At 37.0% G+C, this 23,462-nt stretch overlaps 2 protein-coding genes across 4 annotated transcripts in view; one reads left to right on the forward strand and one right to left on the reverse strand.

The window, feature by feature from the left end:
• LOC133646668 (synapse differentiation-inducing gene protein 1-like) overlaps nt 1-4,295 on the forward strand; it is a 105,389-nt gene extending 101,094 nt beyond the window's left edge. Inside the window, exons 5-7 of one of the 2 annotated variants that reach the window (XR_009825330.1) lie at nt 1,576-1,646; nt 1,848-1,992; nt 2,053-4,295. The gene's annotated coding sequence lies outside the window, so the exon portion shown is untranslated. The remainder of the gene's footprint in view (nt 1-1,575; nt 1,647-1,847; nt 1,993-2,052) is intronic. The other variant, XM_062042286.1, reaches the window with a different exon arrangement.
• vsx2 (visual system homeobox 2) lies at nt 1,258-22,560 on the reverse strand. 2 transcript variants are annotated; one of them, XM_062042281.1, is made up of 5 exons: nt 21,902-22,560; nt 21,577-21,661; nt 20,997-21,120; nt 10,001-10,181; nt 1,258-2,409 (listed from the first exon to the last, which is right to left on the reverse strand). In XM_062042281.1, exons 1-5 carry the CDS (start codon nt 22,326-22,328, stop codon nt 2,024-2,026), a joined length of 1,203 nt encoding a protein of 400 aa, XP_061898265.1. In that variant the 5' UTR covers nt 22,329-22,560; the 3' UTR covers nt 1,258-2,023. The 2 variants fall into 2 exon arrangements, with proteins under 2 accessions (XP_061898265.1, XP_061898266.1); XM_062042282.1 differs by having other exon boundaries at nt 1,258-2,346; nt 21,902-22,556.
• Nucleotides 22,561-23,462: the final 902 nt, after the last annotated feature.

A 23,462-nucleotide genomic window follows, 5' to 3' on the forward strand; every position in this document is an offset into this window, starting at 1 on the left:
AAAAAAAAATAGAATACACAAACAAATACATTGTTTGGGCAATTAGGTCCAAGTTTGTAAAAAAAAAAAATATTGTAAAGATTTTAAAAATATACGTATGTTGTCTAACTGGTGATGAATGAAAATGAAAATAATAAAATAAAAAATGTGCCCACACTTGATCCAACATTGACTTAATTTGTTTGTGTGTTTAACTAGTATAAGTATAAAAACTAATTACATTTATATTTTTATTTCTAACATAGTTTTCTATTATTTCCCAATGAAAAAACATAAAAATAATGAACTTGAGCCAATTCATTGAGTGTTTAACTAATATGAGTAACAATTAATTAAAAATGTATTTTATTAACAAATTATTTTTTCTAATATTAACAATGTAATGATAAAATATCTAATAACAAAAAAGCATGCTCATAAGTATGATCAAACATGAACATGATCCAACATTGACTTAATTTTTGTGTGTGTTTAGCTATTATAATTATTAAAATATTTAAAGTTTTTGTTTTTAATGTATCTCTTATTTTTCTATTTTTAACAATATTACAATAATAATAATTGATCTGATCCAACATTGACATTTTATGAGTGTTTAACTAATGTAGGTAATATTTATTTAAAGTTTTATTTGTATTTTTTTTTTTTTTTTTACTATAATTTACAATAACAATTGCGAACATGAAATTTGACCAAATGTATTATAAATATTAGGGGGAAAAATGTATTACTTTTCAGTGTGTATCACTGTATGTAACTGTATTTAATTAGAATCAAAGTATTTTATTTTCATTGATCCCTAACTTATTTTTTCATATCAAAATAATAAACTAGATAAACATTGATTTCACCCAACATTAATTGTTTTTGTGTTTAACTAAAAAAATGTAAATTCTTTAAATAAAATATTACTATAACATTTCATTACTTTGAAAATGTGCAAATTATGCAATTGCACACAATTGTATTTAATGAGTCGCACAGTTTAAAAACATTACATTTTCGATATCTTGTTTTTTTATATCAATATTTTACATTATTCTTTTATCTAATCTTTTGTTTATAAAAAAAAGACATTGTAAAATTATTTTTATATTGCATATTCTTTTTTTAAGACCATTGTTACTTTAACAATATTTTTATCATTTTTTCCGCTTAACTTTATTATATTACAAGTCAATTAAATAGGTGATTTTATGTATCATATATTTGTTTATTATAATAAACTACATGACGACTTTTCTCCGTCTACAAATGAATGAGTAACTTTTCCCTGTCCATTGACATTGATTTTCCAAAATGACATCCATTAGAGCACCTATGTTGTCTTTGAATAAACAGTAGTTTATTCAAATTGGTTGGAACTAAAGGTAAAAAGGCTCATTTACGGCCTCCAAGTGCTTTGATGTGATATGTTTGAAGCAGGAGCAGCAGCGTAAAGACTGCCAACAAGTATTTGGATGAATATAAAAGCATGGATAAACATGTTCAAGTCATTTGAAAGCAGGCATCCTCTCCTCGTGATGGCAGCTTTCACTATTTCACCCCTCCTCCTCCTCCCTAATTTCATCTCAGGTGCGACGGATAATAAGAACCAACCCAGGCATGCAACCAGAGGGTGGGAGAGAGGAGAAGGACATCAACAAGTATCTTCTGCAGGATGAGAAAATAACATTATTTTCCTTGAATGATGGACACCAGAAAGTCCCATTTAATAATGAAAGGTGTCATTTCCCTTTGATGCTTAGTGAGTTACACACTTTGAAGTGAAACAAGTTATCACAATGAATGGATACAGCAGAACACAGGACTACAAACACGTTCCTTAAAAAAGAACGTTTCCACAGTCAGTAAAGGACCACTGAGTTCAGATTGTGGTGCAACACAAGCTCTGCTGATACAACCATCATCTTCGGGATGGAAGTTTTGCGAGTATTTTAGGGAGGAAAAGTGTGTTTGCAGCTCATATTCCCCACCAAGCAGAGGTGAGAGGTGAGTTGAGTGTAGGCAGCAGTTTGCTGTTTCAGTCTTTACTTTGTGTCTCCTCCGCAGGACTCACAGGAGCGCTGGTCTTCTCCTCCTGCTCCTCCTCGTCTTCCAGTGTGCTACCGTGACAAACCGTCCCCAGCACTTTGGCACTATGCTCCTGTGCTTTGGCCCTGAGGGCAGCAATGCTGTTCTCTCTCAGTTTCTCTTTAGAAATGGACGACTTGCACTTTGACATCCGCTCCACCGTCTCAGAGTCCTCGGGTCTGTGAGAGCTCGGCCGCGGGGTCTCGTTGCACTTGGCGGCCGGCGGCGGCGGTTCAGGGGGTGCTGGAGCCTCCATGGACTTCTTGTGCATCCCTGCAAAGAGTTGCGGGTATTCAGATTTAGAATAGCGTCTGCTGACTGGTAAGCCATCTTGAACTGAAAACAGCAAGCAAAGACAGTCGTGCTTTAGAACACAAAGACAACAGTGGAGGCACAATAATGTCTTTAATGTACCAAATTGACCCAAATATAAGACCCTGCTCACTATAAAGTGCTATTCAAAAGCTTTTATTTTATACACACATGAGTTTAATGTCAAATATGTGTCGCTATAACTGACAATGGTGCCCTGTCATACACTACCACTCAGTGGCCAGCTGTTGTAAGTGCAAATTAAAAAGACATTTTACGGACCATAGGGCACACCGGATAATAAGGCGCACAGCCGATGAGCGGGTCTCGTCAGGTCTATTTTCATACAAAAGGCGTATCGGATTGTAAGGCGCATTAAAAGGGTCATATTATGATTTTTTTCTAAATTGAAAACACTTCCGTGTGGTCTACATAACATGTAATGGTGGTTCTTTGGTGAAAATGTTGCATCGATTATGTTTTACAGACCATCTTCAAGTCGCTTTCTGACAGTCGCTTCAGGATGCGCCGTTTTGTGGGCGGTCTTATTTACGTGGCTCACCTTTGACAGCGTCTTCTCCCCGTCTTCTTTGTTGTAGCGGTGTAGCGTGCAAGGACGGGACTGGAAGAAGTGTCAAAAGATAAAGCTAACTGTTTTAATGACATTCAGACTTTACTTAAATTAATACCGGAGCAGCATCTTCTCATCCGTGGCTCACTAGTGCAACAACAACGCCGGAAATGTGTCCTTTGAAAAACCGTCCGACCAGAACTCTCTAATAAGTAAAGTTCTGTAGGTGAATTATGTAAACCCACTACACTGGTAGTTTTAGCACTTTCATAGCGAGTCTACTGAAACTTTACGCCCCATAACAAGAAGATAAGAGAAAAAGAAGAAGCTTATTTGCTACGGCGATTCACGCACGAAAAGGAGGACGTGCGCAAATTTTTTAGGACTTATGTAGATCCCAAATACACATCAGCAGGTACCAGAAGGTAAGAAAAGTTGGTTTTACATAATATTGAGAAACAAAACGCCGGTTAATATGTCTGCTCACGGGTGCCATATGTTTAAGCACAATACGTCTGACTACGGTAGCCGCAATGCTTCGACAATCCATCAAGCGGCGCAGCTTCATAGTTTACCAAAGTCGTACTAAAACATTTTGACAGATTTTTGAGCTCCGTGTGTAATGTGCTATATTCTTAAAGGAACATTTAAAGTTTTGGTGTCGTTTACTGGCGTCATATTGCAGTCTACACATATCTCTTATGTGTGACTGCCATCAACTGGTTACACTTATCATTACACCATGTACCAAATAAAATTACTTCTTGGTCGGTATCTACAACCATAATTATTCCATACATAAGGCACACATAGTTTGGAAAATACGATACAAAAACAATATTTTTCATAGGTATAACACAGAGGAGGATGCATTTATACATATAATGAAATGAGTGGGTTTATTATTGTGAGTATATGTGAATAAAATTAAATATATGTTCTCCCTGTGACTGCGTAGGTTCCCTGCGGCTACGCTGGCTTCCTCCCACCTCCAAAGATTGACTGATTGGCAACACTAAATGGTCCCTAGTGTGTGAATGTAAGTGTGAATGTTGTCTGTCTATCTGTGTTGGCCCTGTGATGAGGTGGCGACTTGTTCAGGGTGTACCGAGCCTTCCGCCTGAGTGCAGTTGGGATAGGCTCCAGCACCCCCTCGACCCCAAGAGGGACAAGCGGTAGAAAATGGATGGATGTCTCCTGTTAATATACTTTATATTGTCAAGTATCACGTGATTATGTACCATATTGTTGTTTAATAATCAAATTATCCGAGTGATGGGGAAAGGGAATATAAGCCTTTGGTTCTTCCTGCTCCTTTTCATACACACAATGCTTCTTTTTTCATTTCTTTTAATATTACTATTGTTTTTTTGTAGATTAAATTATTGTATAGGACAGGGGTTCTTAACCTTTTTGACCTTGGGTCCAACTTTTCCACTATAAAGGGGTCCGAGGCCCACTCAAATATTAATTCTGAATTAGAAATCTTACTTTGGATTTTAATCATATTTAAGAATTATATCTATCAACATACATAAACCTTAGGCTTAGGTCAGGCTGATTAGAAAAATAGGTAAGCAAACTATGTTTACATACAATTATGTTTTGCTAAAATAAATAAACTAAATTAATAAGGATTTTTTTTTTAAACTTAACTGTCAAAGACATTTAAATGCAAATGAAAACACAGCCTCACCACTTTAGTCGTAATTTGTGCGGCTTAAATGTCTTCAGCTCCAGACTTTGACTACGTTTGTTACACTGCAAGCCAATGTGGCCCAAATCTGATTATTTTTTTTAGATCTGATTTTTTTCCAGCTGACTGTTAACACTGCAAGTAAAATGTGATTTTTATCAGACTCCAGTGTAAATGCGCACATGCCCCAATGTGGCCTCGAATGTGGCCTCGATGTCACTTGCATGTGCACTTTGATGAAGTGAAAACAAAAGAAGTTGACCAAGACGAAGTAGCTATTAATACAAAATTAAACAAAAGTTGCATCACCTTAAAAATGAGTGTTGAAAGTAATATAATGTATGCATGGATGCAGGCCCGGCCCTAACCAATCTGGCGCCCTAGGCAAGATTTTAGGTGGCGCCCCCCCACATCGGCAGTGAAGTGTATATACTCACAAGAAACCGAATAGCTTTGTCTTTGACCTTTTTTTTTTTACTTAAAGAAAGCAAATTAACAATCAGAATAGTTAACAAGATAAAAAAAAATATGCCTAAATAAATTAATACAAAAAATAAAAAATGAATATATGAAATACAATGTTTTTTACATACATAAACACAAAATAAAACGTGTCAACAAGTTGCATAAAATAAATTAAAAATACGATATAAATAAGGCACTGCACAAAACAAGATATCAAACCAGTATGACTTTAACAACTATATTACAAAAAAAGGGCATCCTACAGAGTTCTCTATTTGTGCTTTTTAATATTGCATTAACTAGAATGACTTACAAATTACTGTACACCAGGGAGTACTGTAATTACCTAACGTTACATTATTATTTTCCATAACAATTTAGCCCCCTCCACAATATTAACCCGACGTTAAAACAGAACTAGCTATTTATTGATTAGCAATTGCCGAATCGTGTAACATGAAATTAATGCTAAAAAGCGTGGTTACTATCACATTCTGTAAAAGACAAATAATTTCATGTAGGCTAACGTTACCTACCTGCTAACTCTGTCTTTTTCTCGTTTCTCCTCCTCTTCTTTTCTCTTTTTTCTTCCCTGGGCACCTGACAGTTTTGGCCGTTTTGACATCTTGTGTTGATTTTTTTATGTAGTGACGTCCAAAAAGATACAGGAAGGGAGGGGGCGCACCGTGCGGGGGGGGGGGGTAATGTTGTAACAAATAATATTTATATTAAATGGGCTTTACTTTGCATTTTAATTAACGTGGGATTATTTTATGAATTTAGAAATAATAGTACCAACTTTTTTTTTTTCCTCCAACATTTGTGGCACTGGCGTGGCGCCCCCTGATGGACGGCGCCCTTAGCATTTGCCTATACGGCCTATGCCACGGGCCGGCCCTGCATTGATGTATATAGTGAAATATATCAAGGAGGGTTCTAATCTTTTAATGGCTGTTAAGTAGAGGAGACACGAACATCAGCGTGGATCTACGTGAACTTAATTTTTTTTATATATTATATATTTTTTACATTTAAGCAAATACGCCACAGCGTAAATTCCGGTTCTTTAAACATCACAATTTTTTGGAATCAAAGGATATAATATATAGATAAATAAATATATATATTCACATATTACATATAGCCTATTATTTGCGCACTATTGACAAGTGATGCACCAAAAATTTGGTCGTCTTAAATAGACTTTGCCAACCGAAACCAGATATAGTGATGAAATACCCACTTCCGCTGGCGACTGCGTCTTTCCCCGCGCACACAAATGACGTAACTCGCCCAAAGCTGACGAAAAAGTCACATTCGGGTCGCATTGTGTTTAGACTGAAGTCCCATTTGGAAAGATCAGATTCCAATCGGATTCAAGACTACCTCCTGATGTGGCCTGAATCTGATACCAAAAGATTTGAAAGATTTGAAGCACTTTAGACTGGCAAAAAAAATCAGATCTGGGTCACTTCAGGGCAAAAAATTCAGATTTGGTGAAACGGACCACAGCTGAGAAAGATGTTTGGCGGCCTTCTAGGGAGTGCTGGCGGCCCAACAATGGGCCCTAAAGTTAAGTAACACTGGTATAGGAAAGGCTTTTTTGTTTGAATTGTGAGTTGTAATAAAAAAAAATAACTGATGCAAAAGTGCAACAAAAACTCCTTAAAAACAAGCTAGGCAATGAAGGTTGCAGGTATAAAAGTATCAAGCAACAACTGAGTAATATTATTGTTAACATCTCTGAGTACTAATTTTGTGATTTGAGTTCACTAAGTTGTACATATGCATCGTTAGCTATATTTTGACTGTAATTTATGGTGGGACTATTTTGAATAATACTTCATTTGCAAAAAGTTTTGGCTGCAGATATATTATTTTATGTTATTAGAATGTAAACATCGTTTTTATGAGAACGTAGCAATAATTTTCAGATATTACGGTCCCATAATGTCAAAAAAGTTATGTTTTAGTTGACAGTACTGGAAAATGCTGTGAACACATTGTTAAAAAACATTAAAAACATCATCTCTAGTATCAAAGTAGGTTATCAAAATTCATGCATCAAAGGAAAGGTAAAATATCAGTTTCTCGACTGCTGGGCGGTTCTGTGACTCGACTGCTTAATTGGTCAGCATTAGCTTAATTAGCTTCATAGCTCTTCTTCTGTTGTTTGCTAACTTGCTAGCAACTTTTATAAAAAATTTGTCCAGCAGGTCTCTATGTCACGGCTGCATCCCTGTAAATGGCAGGAAGAAAAGAAAAGAATATCAGACAAACTAACTTTTCGACGTTTTTCTTGGAATAAATAAATACCATCTTATACTTGGGTCAATAGGGTATCTTATTCAAACAGTTTGATAAGGATCATGTCTGCCTCGAGCAAAAGTATCCAAATAGAAGCAGGGGGCTATTTGGGCCCACGGCTTGTTTTTAGTGGCCCGTGGCACGTTGTAAAAAGTTTAATCAAACAGAAATAAATTGTGGGAGGTTGGGGTGGGGGGGTTATTAAAGGCACTATGAGAAAAGATAAATAGCTAAAATGTGTTCAGATTAATAACACACACACAAAGTTTGGACACCGCTGACCTGCAGGACCATGCATTCATGAAATGTTACATGATATGTGTCTAATGAGCTTCCTGTTGATTGTATGGACGGAGGTACTGATTTGTGTGTGTGTATCGTATGTATGTATGTTCAAATGAATGAATGTACACCAGGGGCGTCACTAGCTTTTAAGGACAGGGGGGGCTTGTCCCCCAGGAGATGCACAGGATGCGAGCGAACGTAGCGCACGAGCACAAAACTTCACAAACGGCTAACAAAGACTTAGAAATTATTCATTGTTATTATTATTATTTCAGTCGGTTTATTTTATTTATTTTTAACTGCGATGAGGTGGCGACTTGTCCAGGGTGTACCCCGCCTTCCGCCCGAATGCAGCTGAGATAGGCTCCAGCACCCCCTGCAACCCCAAGAGGGACAAGCGGTAGAAAATGGATGGGATGGGTTTATTTTCAATCTGTGTTCAGTACAACAACAAACATGGGTTTGCACAGTGACATTTTGTTTACAGCATCAACAAGAAACAATTACTTGCATGATCCTTCAAGATACACTGAAACACAATGAAAGTCATGGCATTAGCTTCTATGTTATTAATTCACAACATAGAGGCTAATGCCACGACTTTCGCTCACAATACAATCCGACATGTATAAATCAGGACTTTGGGAAGGCCATTCTAAAACCTTAATTCTAGCCTGATTTAGCCATTCCTTTACCACTTTTGATGTGTGTTTGGTATCATTGTCCTGTTGGAACACCCAACTGCACCCAAGACCCAACCTCCGGGCTGATGATTTCAGGTTGTCCTGAAGAATTTAGAGGTAATCCTTCTTTTTCATTGTCCCATTTACTCTCACCCAAGACCCAACCTCCGGGCTGATGATTTCAAGTTGTCCTGAAGAATTTGGAGGTAATCCTTATTTTTCATTGTCCCATTTACTCTCAAGCACCAGTTCATTGGCAGCAAAACAGGCCCAGAGCATAATACTACCACCACCATGCTTAACGGTGGGAATGGTGTTCCTGGGATTAAAGGCCTCATCTTTTCTCCTCCAAACATATTGCTGGGTATTGTGGCCAAACAGCTCCATTTTTGTTTCATCTGACCATAGAACTTTCTTCCAGAAGGTCTTATCTTTGTCCATTTGATGTCAGATGAAACAAAAATGTAGCTGTTTGGCCACAATACCCAGTATATATGATGTGACTTGTGCAGCCCTTTGAGACACTTGTGATTTGGACTATATAAATAAACATTGATTGATTCATATGTTTGAAGGAGAAATGTGGGGCCTTTAATCCCAGGAACACCTTCCCTACCGTCAAGCATGCTCTGGGCCTGTTTTGCTGCCAATGGAACTGGTGCTTTAAATGGGACAATGAAAAAATAGGATTACCTCCAAATTTTTCAGGACAACCTAAAATCATCAGCCTGGAGGTTGGAACTTGGGCGCAGTTAGGTGTTCCAACAGGACAATGACCCCAAACACACGTCAAAAGTAGTACAGGAATGGCTAAATCAGGCTAGAAATAAGGTTTTAGAATGGCCTTCCCAAAGTCCTGACTTATACATGTGAAAAATGCTGAAAAAACAAGTCCATGTCAGATAACCAACAAATTTAGCTGAACTGCACCAATTTTGTCAAGAGAAGTGGTCAAAAATTCAACCAGAAGCTTGTGGATGGCTGGTTCAAAGCGCCTTATTGCAGTGACACTTGCCAAGGAACTTGTAAGCAAATATTAACATTGCTGTATGTATACTTTTGACCCAGCAGATTTGGTCACATTTTCAGTAGACCCATAGTAAATTCATAAAAAAACCAAACTTCATGAATGTTTTTTGTGACAAACAAGTATGTGCTCCAATCACCCTATCACAAAAAATAAGAGTTGTAGAAATTATTGGAAACTCAAGACAACCATGACACTATGTCCTTCACAAGTGTATGTAAATGTTTGACCACGACTGTATATGCAGGAATATATATACTGTATATGGTACAGTATGTACGTATGCAGAAATATATGTATGGTACAGTATGTATGTATGTATGTATGTATGTATGTATGTATGTATGTATGTATGAATGCAGGAATGTATGTATGGTACAGTATGTATGTATGCATGTAGGTATGTATGCATATATGGTACGGTACAGTATGTATGTATGTATGTATGTATGCAGGAATTATGTATGGTACAGTACAGTACAATATGCATGTAAGTGGGTGTGCGTGTATGTATATATACCATGTTGTTCAGTCATACAATCATCAGTCACAGGCAGACAGACAGATGAGGTAGTTCATACCTAACAACCAGGGAGCGCAGGACTCCATGATGCCATCCTTGGCGGACTTGAGGATGGACTCAGGCAGAGGGATTGAATGTCGCACCATGGCACCATAGAGGCCATACTCAGCCATGACGGTGCTACGACCCCAGCACTTCTCCCTCTTCCTCCACTTGGCTCTGCGGTTCTGAAACCACACCTGTGACAAAAGCGGGACAGTCAACATTGCCAAGTGTGCAACTTTGTTTATTGGCATAAATACAGTACACCATGTGATATTTTGAGGTTGTTCCTTTCAATTTTGTCCTAAAACATGTCTTGAAAAAGATGGTCTGTCTTATATTTAAGGACGTCTTATATTCAAGTCAACATCGTACATCATAAAATATGAGTTTCTACATTGTTACTTTAAAATGTTTCTATATTATTGTCTCAACAGCAACACTTGTCCGATAGCATGTCTTGAAAAACCGGTTGTCTTATATTCTGTTTGTCCTAATGTTGTCAGTGTAGTACACCATAGAAACAGGGGTCTCCAACACCTTAACCATCACTTATTGTAAATATTTAAAGTCAATTAAGAATAAAACAAGTTGTAACATTTTTCATATGCTGAACTCTGGAGGTGTAGAAAATGTCCATATGGAATGACACAAATAAAATATTGTAACAAAGGTTACTGTAACGTCCTTCATAAGAAAGTGAGTTAGGTATTAAATACAGGTTCTTTGATGCTTTATCCAATTAGGTAGATTTCAGCCATGATATTATATGAATATAATAAGAGGTGTAATAAAAGACAGAACACTTCATATTTTCATGAAGAATGTGAGACAGAGTTTTTGTTGAACAAATATAAACAGGTTTGTCTCATCGGCAGTGTCAGTGAGTGAAATATGTAATATTAAGCATCGTTTGACAGCCTTTATGGTTGCTTAATGATGTGAAATAGACCAGAAAGAAATGTATACTGAAATACAAAATAGTTTTTGTTGTTTTAATATGAAATATGAGCTGTGGATAACAACATTTTGTTCATGTTTTGATAAAACATTTTGTTGTTGTTGTTGTTCAAATAAGCTATGAAAAATATTGTTACCAAAATGAGTATTTCTTGGTCTTATAAAAAATGTGTCCAAAAACATGTCTTGAAAAATATTGAGTCGTCTTACTGTATGTCGGGGTCAATATGGTACATCTGCCAATAATGCATGCATTTTAATTGACCATGCAGATACATGCACAGAGTATACACTTTGGCGTTACTCTAAGTCAGTGATTTTTAAACTGTACCGCTAGTGCACACATGTCAAACTCAAGGCCCCGACACATCATTTAATGTGGCCTGCATAAGAAATGTATGTATTACATGAAATGTCATATGTTTTACATTTTTATATATATACAAATATTTAATTGTTATTGGTGTGAATCTTTGGGCACCTCACCATTCGATTCCGATTCTTGGGTTGAGGATTTGATTCATAATCGATACTCGATTCAACGTGATTCTCGATTTAAACTGATTTTTGCAATGTATTATTTGGTATAATAATAATAACACCTTAACAAAACAGCTTACAGGTTACAAAACCATCTTTTGGTTGCTGACGTGTGACACATCTGTGCACCAAGTAAGCACAGAGATGGCCTAAAAAATGTATTTTTATTTTTATTAATTCGTCAAAAAATTTTTTAAAAAAATTAGATTTTTGAAAATGATTTACAAAAAATCAGAATTCGAATGTGATAAAAAAATATATATATTTTAGCACCCCTAATTATTATATACTGTATGATAGTTTGTAAAAATAACAATAAGTACTTAAATATCTGCTTGTCACCTTGATTTATGGTTTCAAAGCAAGTTATCCATCAATTTGTACGTACAAAAATCAAATAACCAAATGCATAGGCAATAACATAAGGAGGCAATTATACATTTATATTCTTACATTCACTGTTACAAGCAGCCCTCTGAGGGCAGCCATGACTGCAATGTGGCCTTGTGCTAGTGGTATGCAGGCTCCATCTAGTGGTATGCCAAATAATCACTTCATGAAATTCAAACACAGTGTCACTGTTCAAACTGTGTTACGTTACAGTGGCCAAAAATATGAAATATTCTTGTTTTTAAAGAGTACTTAGGCCTACTACGCTACTGTATTTTAATGTCGGTCAGTATGGTGGTACTTGGTGAAAAAAGTTTGAGAACCACTGCTCTAAGTTATTGTGCCGGTATAGCTCGATTGGTAGAGCGGCCATGCCAGCAACTTGAGGGTTGTGGGTTCGATCCCCGCTTCCGCCATCCTAGTCACTGCCGTTGTGTCCTTGGGCAAGACACTTAACCCACCTGCTCCCAGTGCCACCCACAGTGGTTTGAATGTAACTTAGATATTGGGTTTCACTATGTAAAAGCGCTTTGAGTCACTAGAGAAAGGCGCTATATAAATATAATTCACTCCACTTCACCTAGGTTACTGTAGCTGCTATGAATACATGAGGGTTTTTTAAAATGTCTTCATGTATGTTGTTCTACACTCTCATGCACCCAACATGTTGCCTGCAACATTAGACTCAACCAAAATCACTTGTGTGGTTCAAACTGTTGATTTGTATTATGGTCCATTGCTATATGTTGAAAGCAGGGCTGGGCGATATGGCCTTTTTTTAATATCTCAATATTTTTAGGCCATATCGCGATACACGATATATATCTCGATATTTTTGCCTTAGCCTTGAATGAACACTTGATACATATAATCACAGCAGTATGATGATTCTATGTGTTTACATTAAAACATTCTTGTTCATACTGCATTAATATATGCTAATTTTTAACTTTCATGCAGAGAGGGAAATCACAACTAAGTCAATTGACCAACACTGTATTTATTAAACAGTTATTAAGCAGTGGCACAAACATTCATGTAATTTCCAAAACAGAAAGTGCAAAATGGTCGGTCATTTTAAAACAAGCTATTAGTGCACTTTTGTGCATGATGTCACTTAGATGACATTTAACAACACTAAATTAAAGTTTACTTTTTGTACAGAACACCACTACAATAGTTTAAAACAAATAAAGTGTACTTTTGTGCATGATGTCACACAAGATATTTAAATAACTGTCAAATAAAAGTTAGCTGCATAATAGGAAATTAAATTGTGTACGTCCTTCGCTATGTGGTAGGTTCCTGCGGACGTTATCTCCTTTTGTTGTTGACAATTTTTTTCATATGGTGTTGATCTGGAAATGTTTGCCTCGGCATTTTGATGGTGTGGCACCGAACGGAGATGTTGACATGCGGAGTAAGCACTCTTCATTCTCTAGCAGGTGACTTTTCAAATGATGCTACATATTAGCAGTAATGCTACTTTTTGTAGCAATGCTTTTTCCCCACACTTGACAAATTACGGTTGCTGTTTTTCTTGAGAATTAATTATTCCTTCATTTGTTACCAGATTCGCAACTTCTTTCTCTCGTATTACCGCTCGCACCACTCCGCTAGCATCACAGCTAACGTTACCCATGCTGCTACCTCTCTGCTCCGCGAGGGCGTATACGTATGTGACGTATGACGTGACAGCAGTGTTGGGACTAACGTGTTACAAAGTAACGCGTTACTGTAACGCCGTTAGTTTCGGCGGTAACTAGTAATCTAACGCGTTATTTTTTATATTCAGTAACTCAGTTACCGTTACTACATGATGCGTTACTGCGTTATTTTACGTTATTTTTTTATGTAGTATGGGCTAGAAACAGAAGATCTGAGTGTGTTTTATTGCAGCGCTACGGTGTCGTTCTTCTGAATCTCTTGTGTCACACGGAGGAGGCGCGCTGTGTGTGTCTCTGAGTGTGGGGAGGGAGGGAGAGGAGGGGTGCGCGCAGCAGCATTTGTGAGGGAGGGGCGGAGACAGAGAGAGCGAGAGAGTTGTTAACGCGCATGCGTCGCCAGGCTCAGCTTTTTATCGATAGATTTATCTGATTTAATTTTTTATTATCTATAGCAGGGGTGTCAAAAGTGTGCACCGGAGGCCATTTGCAGCCCACAGCTAATGTTTTAAAGGCCCACAGCACATTCTAAAAATACTATTAAAATAAACAAAAACATAACAACATTGAAATAAAAAAGCTTAAAGGTTAAATGTAATTTAGAAAGAGTTGCAATGTTGACTAATAAAACAAAGCTGTTTTTTTTCTTTCAAACTGTCATTGCTCAAAACATAATATTGAATCATAATCAATGTTATTATGAATTATAGTACACACACTCTGTCAATTCTCTTATATACTCTTTATTTCTAGACTTTTAGGGTGTTTGATTATCACATCACTCTAAATGTATAGACTATAAAGTTCACAAACAAAAAGAGGGATGCTAGTGGGGCAGGCCAATCTTTCCTTATCTCTAAACTAAAACTGGGGAAATGTGTAGAGTGTTCTGAGCTTCAGACAGGATTTTATTTCAGAATTCCTTGAGAGACGCCTGGTTAGGCTTTGGTATGTAAAGTTAAAGTTAAAGTACTTCCTTGGTTTACAGCTATGTTGTTATTATACTGTTTGTTACTTATGTATGTTATGTTGGAGCTATTTAAAATAGTTTTGTCAATTTGTTCTGGCCTGAAATAAATTGGCCCTTTGAAACATATCTTTGTCTTTGTGTGTTGTATGTAGAGCACATTGCTTAGCACAGTTCAGTGATGCAAATGCATGTCAAGTTGATCAACAGATTGTATTATTCTCCAGTGCAATAACAGTACTGAAATGAAGGCTATAAGGGCATTAATGGGAGCTTTAAAAAAAAAAGAAGAAGAAAAAAAGTAACTAAATAGTTACTTTTCACAGTAACGCATTACTTTTTGGTGTAAGTAACTGAGTTAGTAACTGAGTTACATTTGAAATAAAGTAACTAGTAACTGTAACTAGTTACTGGTTTTCAGTAACTAACACAACACTGCGTGACAGTATGTGACGTATGTAAGAAGGTGCGCTTGCTGTCTGTGAGAAGGATGGACAAGAAAGAGTGGGAAGAGCCTGTAGTAGTGTAATGCACGCAGCTAAAAGCAACTGCGTGAGAACGTATACTCAAATATCACGATATAGTCATTTTGTATATCGCACAGAGACAAACCCGCGATATATCGAGTATATCGATATATTGCCCAGCCCTAGTTGAAAGTCCAGCCTACAGGTGCGAAGGGTGCCAGACTGCATGTGATGATAAATACTGTTGGATATAAAACCATCACTTATACTATAGTTCTAGGCTTGTTTTTATCCTTGATCATTTTATTACGTTTTTATGCCACTTGATTGGTTCTATTGGCCGTTATAGGGAGCGGAAGCTGCAAGGGGGATGCGACCCTGGGGCACACCGAGCCTGATTGAAAAATAAGTTAATTTTAGGCCCAATCGATGGCGGCCAGGCGGGCAAATATCACGGGAAATTAAACTAGCGGGACTCGGGGGAGCGACGCTATTGACCAGCGTTAATAAATTCAATGTAGTTATTTCATTTGAACTCCAATGTGTCTGCAGCATGAGCCTCACAGTCTCATTTAACTAATTACACTCAATGAGGACAATTGGGTGTTCATTTTTATTTAGCAGCCAGAGGAGCAGGCCTGCTGCAGGTCTTATTTATTTCCTCATTTCCATGTATTATTTATTGGAGATGTGGTGGGTCCTTAATGAGAACGAGATTAAAAGGCGGCCCGGCAGATGGATGGTGCAGGTCACACAGCAATCTTCCACCGCCTTGATGTAGCTTGATTAGGTCGTTAGTGTCTCCTTCCTTCTACACAACAAATTGTTGCACTTCCATGTGAGCGTGATGAGCAATGATCTATGTATCCTGGCCTGCAGGAGAGAGAATCACTTGCACCTACACTCCAACATGAACGTCCTTAGAAGCAGTGTCTTGCATGATGGAGACCGGAAACATGCAAACTTGACCTCAAACATTTCATTTAGAGCAGGAGTGTCCAAATGAGGGCAGCAGACGGAACAATTGAAGTATGTAAGTGTCAGTTTGATACATTTTGGCCATTAAAACAAATAAAACTAATCCAATAGGTCAATATTTGATAAGCTATCTGGAAAAAAAACCCAGTTTTTGTTTACTGTCTTGGTTTTCCTACGGCCTAACATTGCGTGTAACAAACTAGTCTGATTTGAGTGCCCAAATTCTTACAAATGCCAGCACTTTCATAAAAAAAGCGAGAAAAACTATTGAATTAAAAAAGGAGTTAGGGTTGTACGCTTTACCGGTACTAGTATAGTATCGCGGTACTAATTAACTGTAATTATATCAAATGCAAGAGCGTATCTAGTCGATACTACTATGATTACATCGATATTTTTTATCGTCACAAAATCTTTTTTCGTCTTTTAAAAATTCATATTATGTTTATAAACTCAGTAAATACGTCCCTGGACACATGAGGACTTTGAACATGACCAATGTATGATCCTGTAACTACTTGGTATCGGATCGATACCTAAATTTGTGGTATCATCCAAAACTAATGTAAAGTATCCAAACAAGAGAAGAATAAGTAATTATTACATTTTAACAGAAGTGTAGATAGAACATGTTAAAACAGGAAATAACCAGATATTAACAGTAAATGAACAAGTAGATTAATAATTAATTTTTACAGCTTGTCCCTCATAATTTTGACAAAATAATAGAATGACAAATGACACAAAATGTTACTGCATATGTCAGCAGAAAAATTAGGAGCCTTTGTTTGTTTACTTACTAATAAAAGAAAAGTTGTTTAGTATGTTCACTATTTTATTTAAGGCCAACATTGTTCTTCGATAGCAATAAGAAACATATGTTTAATGTAACGTAAGATTTTTGGTGAAATAAAGCCAATAATGCCATTTCTTTGTGGTCCCCTTTATTTAGAAAAGTATCGAAAGGTATCGAAATGTATCGAAATACATTTTAGTACCGGTACCAACATATTGGTATCGGGACAACCCAGAAGGAGCTAAGGCAGGGGTGTCAAACTCAAATACAGAGTGGGCCAAAATTTAAAACTGAACAAAGCCGCGGGCCAAGGTTGAACAAATTAACCTTTTAATAGGGACCCAAAGAAGTTTTGCATTGAATATTGAACAACATGCAAAATCGAGTTTCAAATAATAATAATAATTAAAAAATATCAATGGCATATCAAATAAAATTTAAATAAAAATGTAATGCCTCTTTTCTATTTGCAGCCTTCTGAGGTAAATATCAAAATAAACTTTTTCCACAGGATAATAATACATTTGAAAATAAAATAACAATAATGAATGAATCAAACATTCAAGCCTTGAAGTAGCAAGAGAAAGTGCATGAATAAAACATTAAGTATTGCTCAGTTTGCTACACTGATTTGCTTTAACACTGAATATGGAACAAGCAACGCTTATATAACTTAATAGTACAAAATCAACTTTCAAAAAACAAACGAAAAAACATCAATGGTATATTAAATAAAATGTAAATAAAAAATATAATGCCTCTTTTCTGTTTCTGAGGTAAATATCAACATTAACTTGGTGGGCGGGGCCGGGGGGCGGGGTTTGGTGGTAGCGGGGGGTGTATATTGTAGCGTCCCGGAAGAGTTAGTGCTGCAAGGGGTTCTGGGTATTTGTTCTGTTGTGTTTATGTTGTGTTACGGTGCGGATGTTCTCCCGAAATGTGTTTGACATTCTTGTTTGGTGTGGTTTCACAGTGTGGCGCATATTTGTAACAGTGTTAAAGTTGTTTATACGGTCACCCTCAGTGTGACCTGTATGGCTGTTGATGCATTAACTTGTGTGTGTGTGTGTGTGTGTGTGTGTGTGTGTGTGTGTAAGAGCGGCATATAGTATGTGACTGGTCCGGCACGCTGTTTGTATGGAGGAAAAGCGGACGTGATGACAGGATGTAGAGGATGCTAAAGGCAGTGCCTTTAAGGCACGCCCCCAATTATGTTGTCCGGGTGGAAGTCGGGAGAAATTTGGGAGAATGGTTGCCCCGGGAGATTTTCGGGAGGGGCACTGAAATCCGGGAGTCTCCCGGGAAAATCGGGAGGGTTGGCAAATATGAGTATTAGCGGTGAAACAGCGGCACGGCCGCTGTATAATACCGGCGGGCCAGCTCTAATGTTAATTTGATATTGCCTCAAGGGCCAAATGAAATTAGCCAGATTTGGCCCGCAGGCCAGAGTTTGACACCCATGAGCTAAGGTATGAAGGGGGCATCTGCGTGGCCCTCCCGTGCCCTCCTTTTCTATCCGCTTATCATCATCAAGAATGTTCCATAAAATGTTCCAGTTCATCTATCCATATATATACACGCACACACACACACACACACACACACACACACACACACACATGTGTGTATATATATATATATATATATATATATATATATATATATATATATATATATATATATATATATATATATATATATATATATCCCTATGTCTAGCATTAAAAGATTACAGTTGGTACAAAATGCGGCTGCTAGACTCTTGACAAGAACAAGAAAGTTTGATCATATTACGCCTATACTGGCTCACCTGCACTGGCTTCCTGTGCACTTAAGATGTGACTTTAAAGTTTTACTACTTACGTATAAAATACTACACGGTCTAGCTCCATCCTATCTTGCTGACTGTATTGTACCATATGTCCCGGCAAAAAATCTGCGTTCAAAGAACTCCGGCTTATTAGTGATTCCCAGAGCCCAAAAAAAGTCTGCGGGCTACAGAGCGTTTTCTGTTCGGGCTCCAGTATTATGGAATGCCCTCCCGGTAACAATTAGAGATGTTACCTCAGTAGAAGCATTTAAGTCCCATCTTAAAACTCATTTGTATACTCTAGCCTTTAAATAGACCCCCCTTTTTCAGACCAGTTGATCTACCGTTTTCTTTTCTCCTTTGCCCCCTCGCCGGGTTATTCCGGTTCCGGTGACCATAGATGAGGTGCTGGCTGTCCAGAGTTGGGACCCGGGGTGGACCGCTCGTCTGTGCATCGGTTGGGGACGTCTCTGCGCTACTGACCTGTCTCCGCTCGTGATGGTCTCCTGCTGGCCCCACTATGGACTGGACTCTCACTGTTATGTTGGATCCACTAAGGACTGTACTTAGAGGGGGGGTTACCCACATATGCGATCCTCCCCAAGGTTTCTCATAGTCATTCACATCGACGTCCCTTGTGTGGGCTCTGTGCCGAGGATGTCGTTGTGGCTTGCGCAGCCCTTTGAGACTTTTGTGATTTAGGGCTATATAAATAAACATTGATTGATTGATTGATTTATATATATATATATATATATATATATATATATATATATATATATATATATATATATATATATGCATTGCTTTCTGCATGTAATTAATTACACTCCCTAAAATGTGTTTTGTGTGAATGTAGAACGGATTTAATAGAACTTACATTATTTCTTATTGAGAAAATTGCTCTGTTTTAATACAATTCGGTTTTCCATTGACATTTTGGAACGGATTACTAACAAACAGGTACCTCATTAATAATGAAGAGATTATATTTTAACAACAGGCCCGGGGCTGATTTAAAAAAAAAAAATGACTGGCCCTTATTTGCAGAAGTGTCAACATACTTTAACGGGCCATAAGATTAGGAACCCCATGAAACATGTTGGGAATTTGCAGCTAGGGTTTCTATTATTTTGATCCCCTTAATAACCAAAATATTAGAAACAGTTCTTGGTATGTTGCATGCAGTGCAAATTAAACCACAGGAATATAGACGTTAATAATTGATAGTGTCAATTAAAAAGTTATCATTTTGGATATAGAATAAATCGGATCTCTGCAGGGATGTGCAAAAGGTGTCCAGTAACGATTGACGGTCTGCATTGTATCCCTTTATAAGATGCACAAACTCATACTTCTTACAACATTTGGCTTGATATTTTAAAGAATTCTATTTTCATTACCATACAGCTTACTGGCACTATTTTATAGGGGTGTGGGAAAAAATCGATTCAAATTCGAATCTGGATTCTCATGTTGTGCGATTCAGAATCGATTCTCATTTTTAAAATAATCGATTTTTTTTTTCTTTTTCCTTTTTTTTAATTAATCAATCCAACAAAACAATACACAGCAATACCATAACAATGCAATCCAATTCCAAAACCAAACCCGACCCAGCAACACTCAGAACTGCAATAAACAGAGCAATTGAGAGGAGACACAAACACGACACAGAACAAACCAAAAGTAGTGAAACAAAAATGAATATTATCATCAACAGTATCAATATTAGTTACAATTTCAACATAGCAGTGATTAAAAATCCCTCATTGACATTATAATTTGACATTTATAAAAATAAGAATAATTGAACAATAGTGTCACAGTGGCTTACACTTGCATCGCATCTCATAAACTTGACAACACACTGTGTCCAATATTTTCACAAAGATAAAATAAGTCATATTTTTGGTTCATTTAATAGTTAAAACTAATTTACATTATTGCAATCAGTTGATAAAACATTGTCCTTTACAATTTTAAAAGCTTTTTACAAAAATCTACTACTCTGCTTGCATGTCAGCAGACTGGGGTAGATCCTGCTGAAATCCTATGTATTGAAGGAATAGAGAATCGTTTTGAATCGGGAAAATATCGTTTTTAAATCGAGAATCGCGTTGAATCGAAAAAAAATCGATTTTGAATTGAATCGTGACCCCAAGAATCGATACTGAATCGAATCGTGGGACACCCAAAGATTCGCAGCCCTACTATTTTAGATTATAACAAAGAATATTATCCTTTTAAAATCATTTATTTATATTAAAAGGCGTAACTATTGTAGTATATAGCACAGTATTTAATTAAGTCCTCACAAAACCATTTTAATTGACATTTAATAACTTTAAAAGTAAAAGTGTTCCAAAATAGTACATCATGCCAAACTATATTAAGTACTTGATGTGCTAATAATTTTTTTCTTAAAAGTGTGTCTCACCTGTATTCTGTCTTCAGGTAATTCTGTTTTCATGGCCAACATCTCCCTGGCATAGACATCTGGATAATGGGCCTCGTTAAAGGCCTTTTCCAGCTCCTCCAGTTGATAAGACGTGAATATTGTCCTAAAATGGACAATTTCAGCAAACACACACTGTCACTTCATGCAAAAGCATATATTTTAAATGAATATTTCTGAAGAATTCACAATAAAAAACAAGATATGTAATAAAAACGTATTTGAATAAAAAACAAGAGTGAGACTAAAATTAGTTTTAGGAAGAAAAAGTAGACAGTTTGTATTCCTACCTGATTGTATCCGTTAAAATAATAAACGTGATGACACAGCACTCACTAAAAGTACCCTTTTTAAATCAAAATGAAAAGGATGAAATATATTGTATGTATATTTAATATATTCACCTGCTTATTTTAAACCCATTACATTTCATAATTTGTTTCTTGGGGATTATTTTCAGTTAATGATACAGTAATTAAACAAACTCAAGAAATAGCTTACAATTAAACCTCATTTCGACATAAAAGGATAGTTTTTTTTTATTTTGAAATCGAACACTGACCTATGACGTCTTTTCTTGCGTTTCTTGCTTTGACTTATTAAAGACTTGGACAGTTTTCTTTCATTGGAGGACAAATCCTCCGAGTCTGGAAAAGGAAAAAAAAAAGATTTAACATGTTTGACACACGAAATATTATATTTTGGTTTTGAGATTGTATTTGAATTATGATGCACTCCCAAAAGTAAATCATGTACCTGCTAATAAATACTATAATTTAACAACAGATTTTATTTTATTACAGTTGCTAATATTTTGTTAATCTAAAAAATATAATATTTTAAATAACTGCATTGCCAATGAAACATTACGAATAGAATGCACTGACCGGAGCTTGCAGACTGGCTGGCGTCGAGCCGGCCAGAAGTGTTTTGTGGCTGGAGGTGAACATCTTGCGGGTCCAGCACACGCTCCAAAAACGCAGGTTGGCGGTAAAACGCTGGAATTCCACCAGGGCCGATTAATCCCATCCCGACAGCAAGGCCGGCGGGGCCCAGCATTGACCGAGCGGCGACGAAATGTGCCCCGGCCGGCAACGAGCCTAAGGGGGTTCTCGGGGCTGCAGAGGGCTCCTTGTTGAGCCCCAGGATCTCCTGGATGCCGAAGCTCGTGCACCTGCTGGGTGGGTGGGTCGTGGTGCTTTTGGCCTGGTGGTTGACGATGCTGTTGTTCTCGCCATTGGATCCTAAAGGATGTACTCTCTCTGCTGGGTTCAAACTTTCCGACAGCTGCACTGAGCCGTGTTTGCCCGTCATGGCGAGTCGGCTTCAGGAAGGTTTGAGGATGCGTTCTAGTAGGCAGGTCCCCAGTGCATGTTGTGCACAAGTGTGGGATTCTTTAGCAAATTGTCTCTTTATCCAACAGGTCCATCCCAACAAGAGGCAGGACCCAGCAGCCAATCAGCAGCGAGGATTCAAGATTCCCTGTGGATCGGATGCATTAGAGCAGGGGTCACCAACGCGGTGCCCGCGGGCACCAGGTTGCCCGTAAGGACCAGATGAGTCGCCCGCGGGCCTGTTCTAAAAAAAATAATTAAAAAAAATAAAAAATAAAAAAATAAAAAAACAATTTTTTTTTAATTAAATCTACATAGAAAAAACACAAGATACACTTTCAATCAGTGCATCAACCCAAACAACCTCCCCCATGCACACTCATCCACACCCACTCACACAAAAGGGGTTATTTCTTTCTGCTACCAATATTCTGGTTCCCACAACATAGACAACACATCTGCAAGGGACACAGTCCCTGAAGCACACATGATTGTATAGGCTGCTGGTCCACTAACATTTTCATTAATTACTATTTTTTTATGTAATTATTTGTATATTGTTTTACTTTCTTTTTTATCCAAGAAATTTTTATTTATTTATTTATCTTATTTTATTTTATTTTTAAAAAAAGGGCCTTATCTTCAACAGACCAGGTTGTCAATGAAATTAGATTTGTTTAAAGGGTTTTTTAAACCAGGCCCAGTCCAGATAATGTCCAAGTCGGACTCAGCAACACACACCTTCATTCATGTACATAGAAAAAAATTAGGGAACACAACAGATTGCATATAATTTATAAACAAAATTACATTTTCAAAATAAGCATTTATGTACAGTCCAGATTATGTCCAGGTCACTCAAATTAGGGAACACAACAACAGATATCATATAATCTATAAACATAATTATACTTTCAAAATAAGCCTTTGAGGACTTCTCATCTTTTTTTAAAATGTTTTTTGGCATCATTATCGTTTTCAACCATGTAACTTTCTAAAGTTAGAAAATACTGAATAAATGTTTTAAAGAAAGTAATACTAAGTGAATATCTGTTTTTGGCCTTAAAAATAAACATTTTACCGAGTACTATAATTAAATTGACTAAATCATGAT

The sequence above is a fragment of the Entelurus aequoreus genome, linkage group LG03, assembly GCF_033978785.1.
Source record: "Entelurus aequoreus isolate RoL-2023_Sb linkage group LG03, RoL_Eaeq_v1.1, whole genome shotgun sequence".
Classification (NCBI taxonomy): domain Eukaryota; kingdom Metazoa; phylum Chordata; class Actinopteri; order Syngnathiformes; family Syngnathidae; genus Entelurus; species Entelurus aequoreus.

Excerpts from the sequence above, each read along its gene's own strand:
- vsx2 (XM_062042281.1), bottom strand. The coding sequence starts at position 22,328 with ATGACGGGCAAACACGGCTCAGTGCAGCTGTCGGAAAGTTTGAACCCA. Across the intron at positions 10,182-20,996 it reads TACCTGAAGACAGAATACAG|GTGTGGTTTCAGAACCGCAG; the intron begins GTGAGACACACT and ends CTTTTGTCACAG. Across the intron at positions 2,410-10,000 it reads CTGCGCTCCCTGGTTGTTAG|TTCAAGATGGCTTACCAGTC; the intron begins GTATGAACTACC and ends TGCTGTTTTCAG.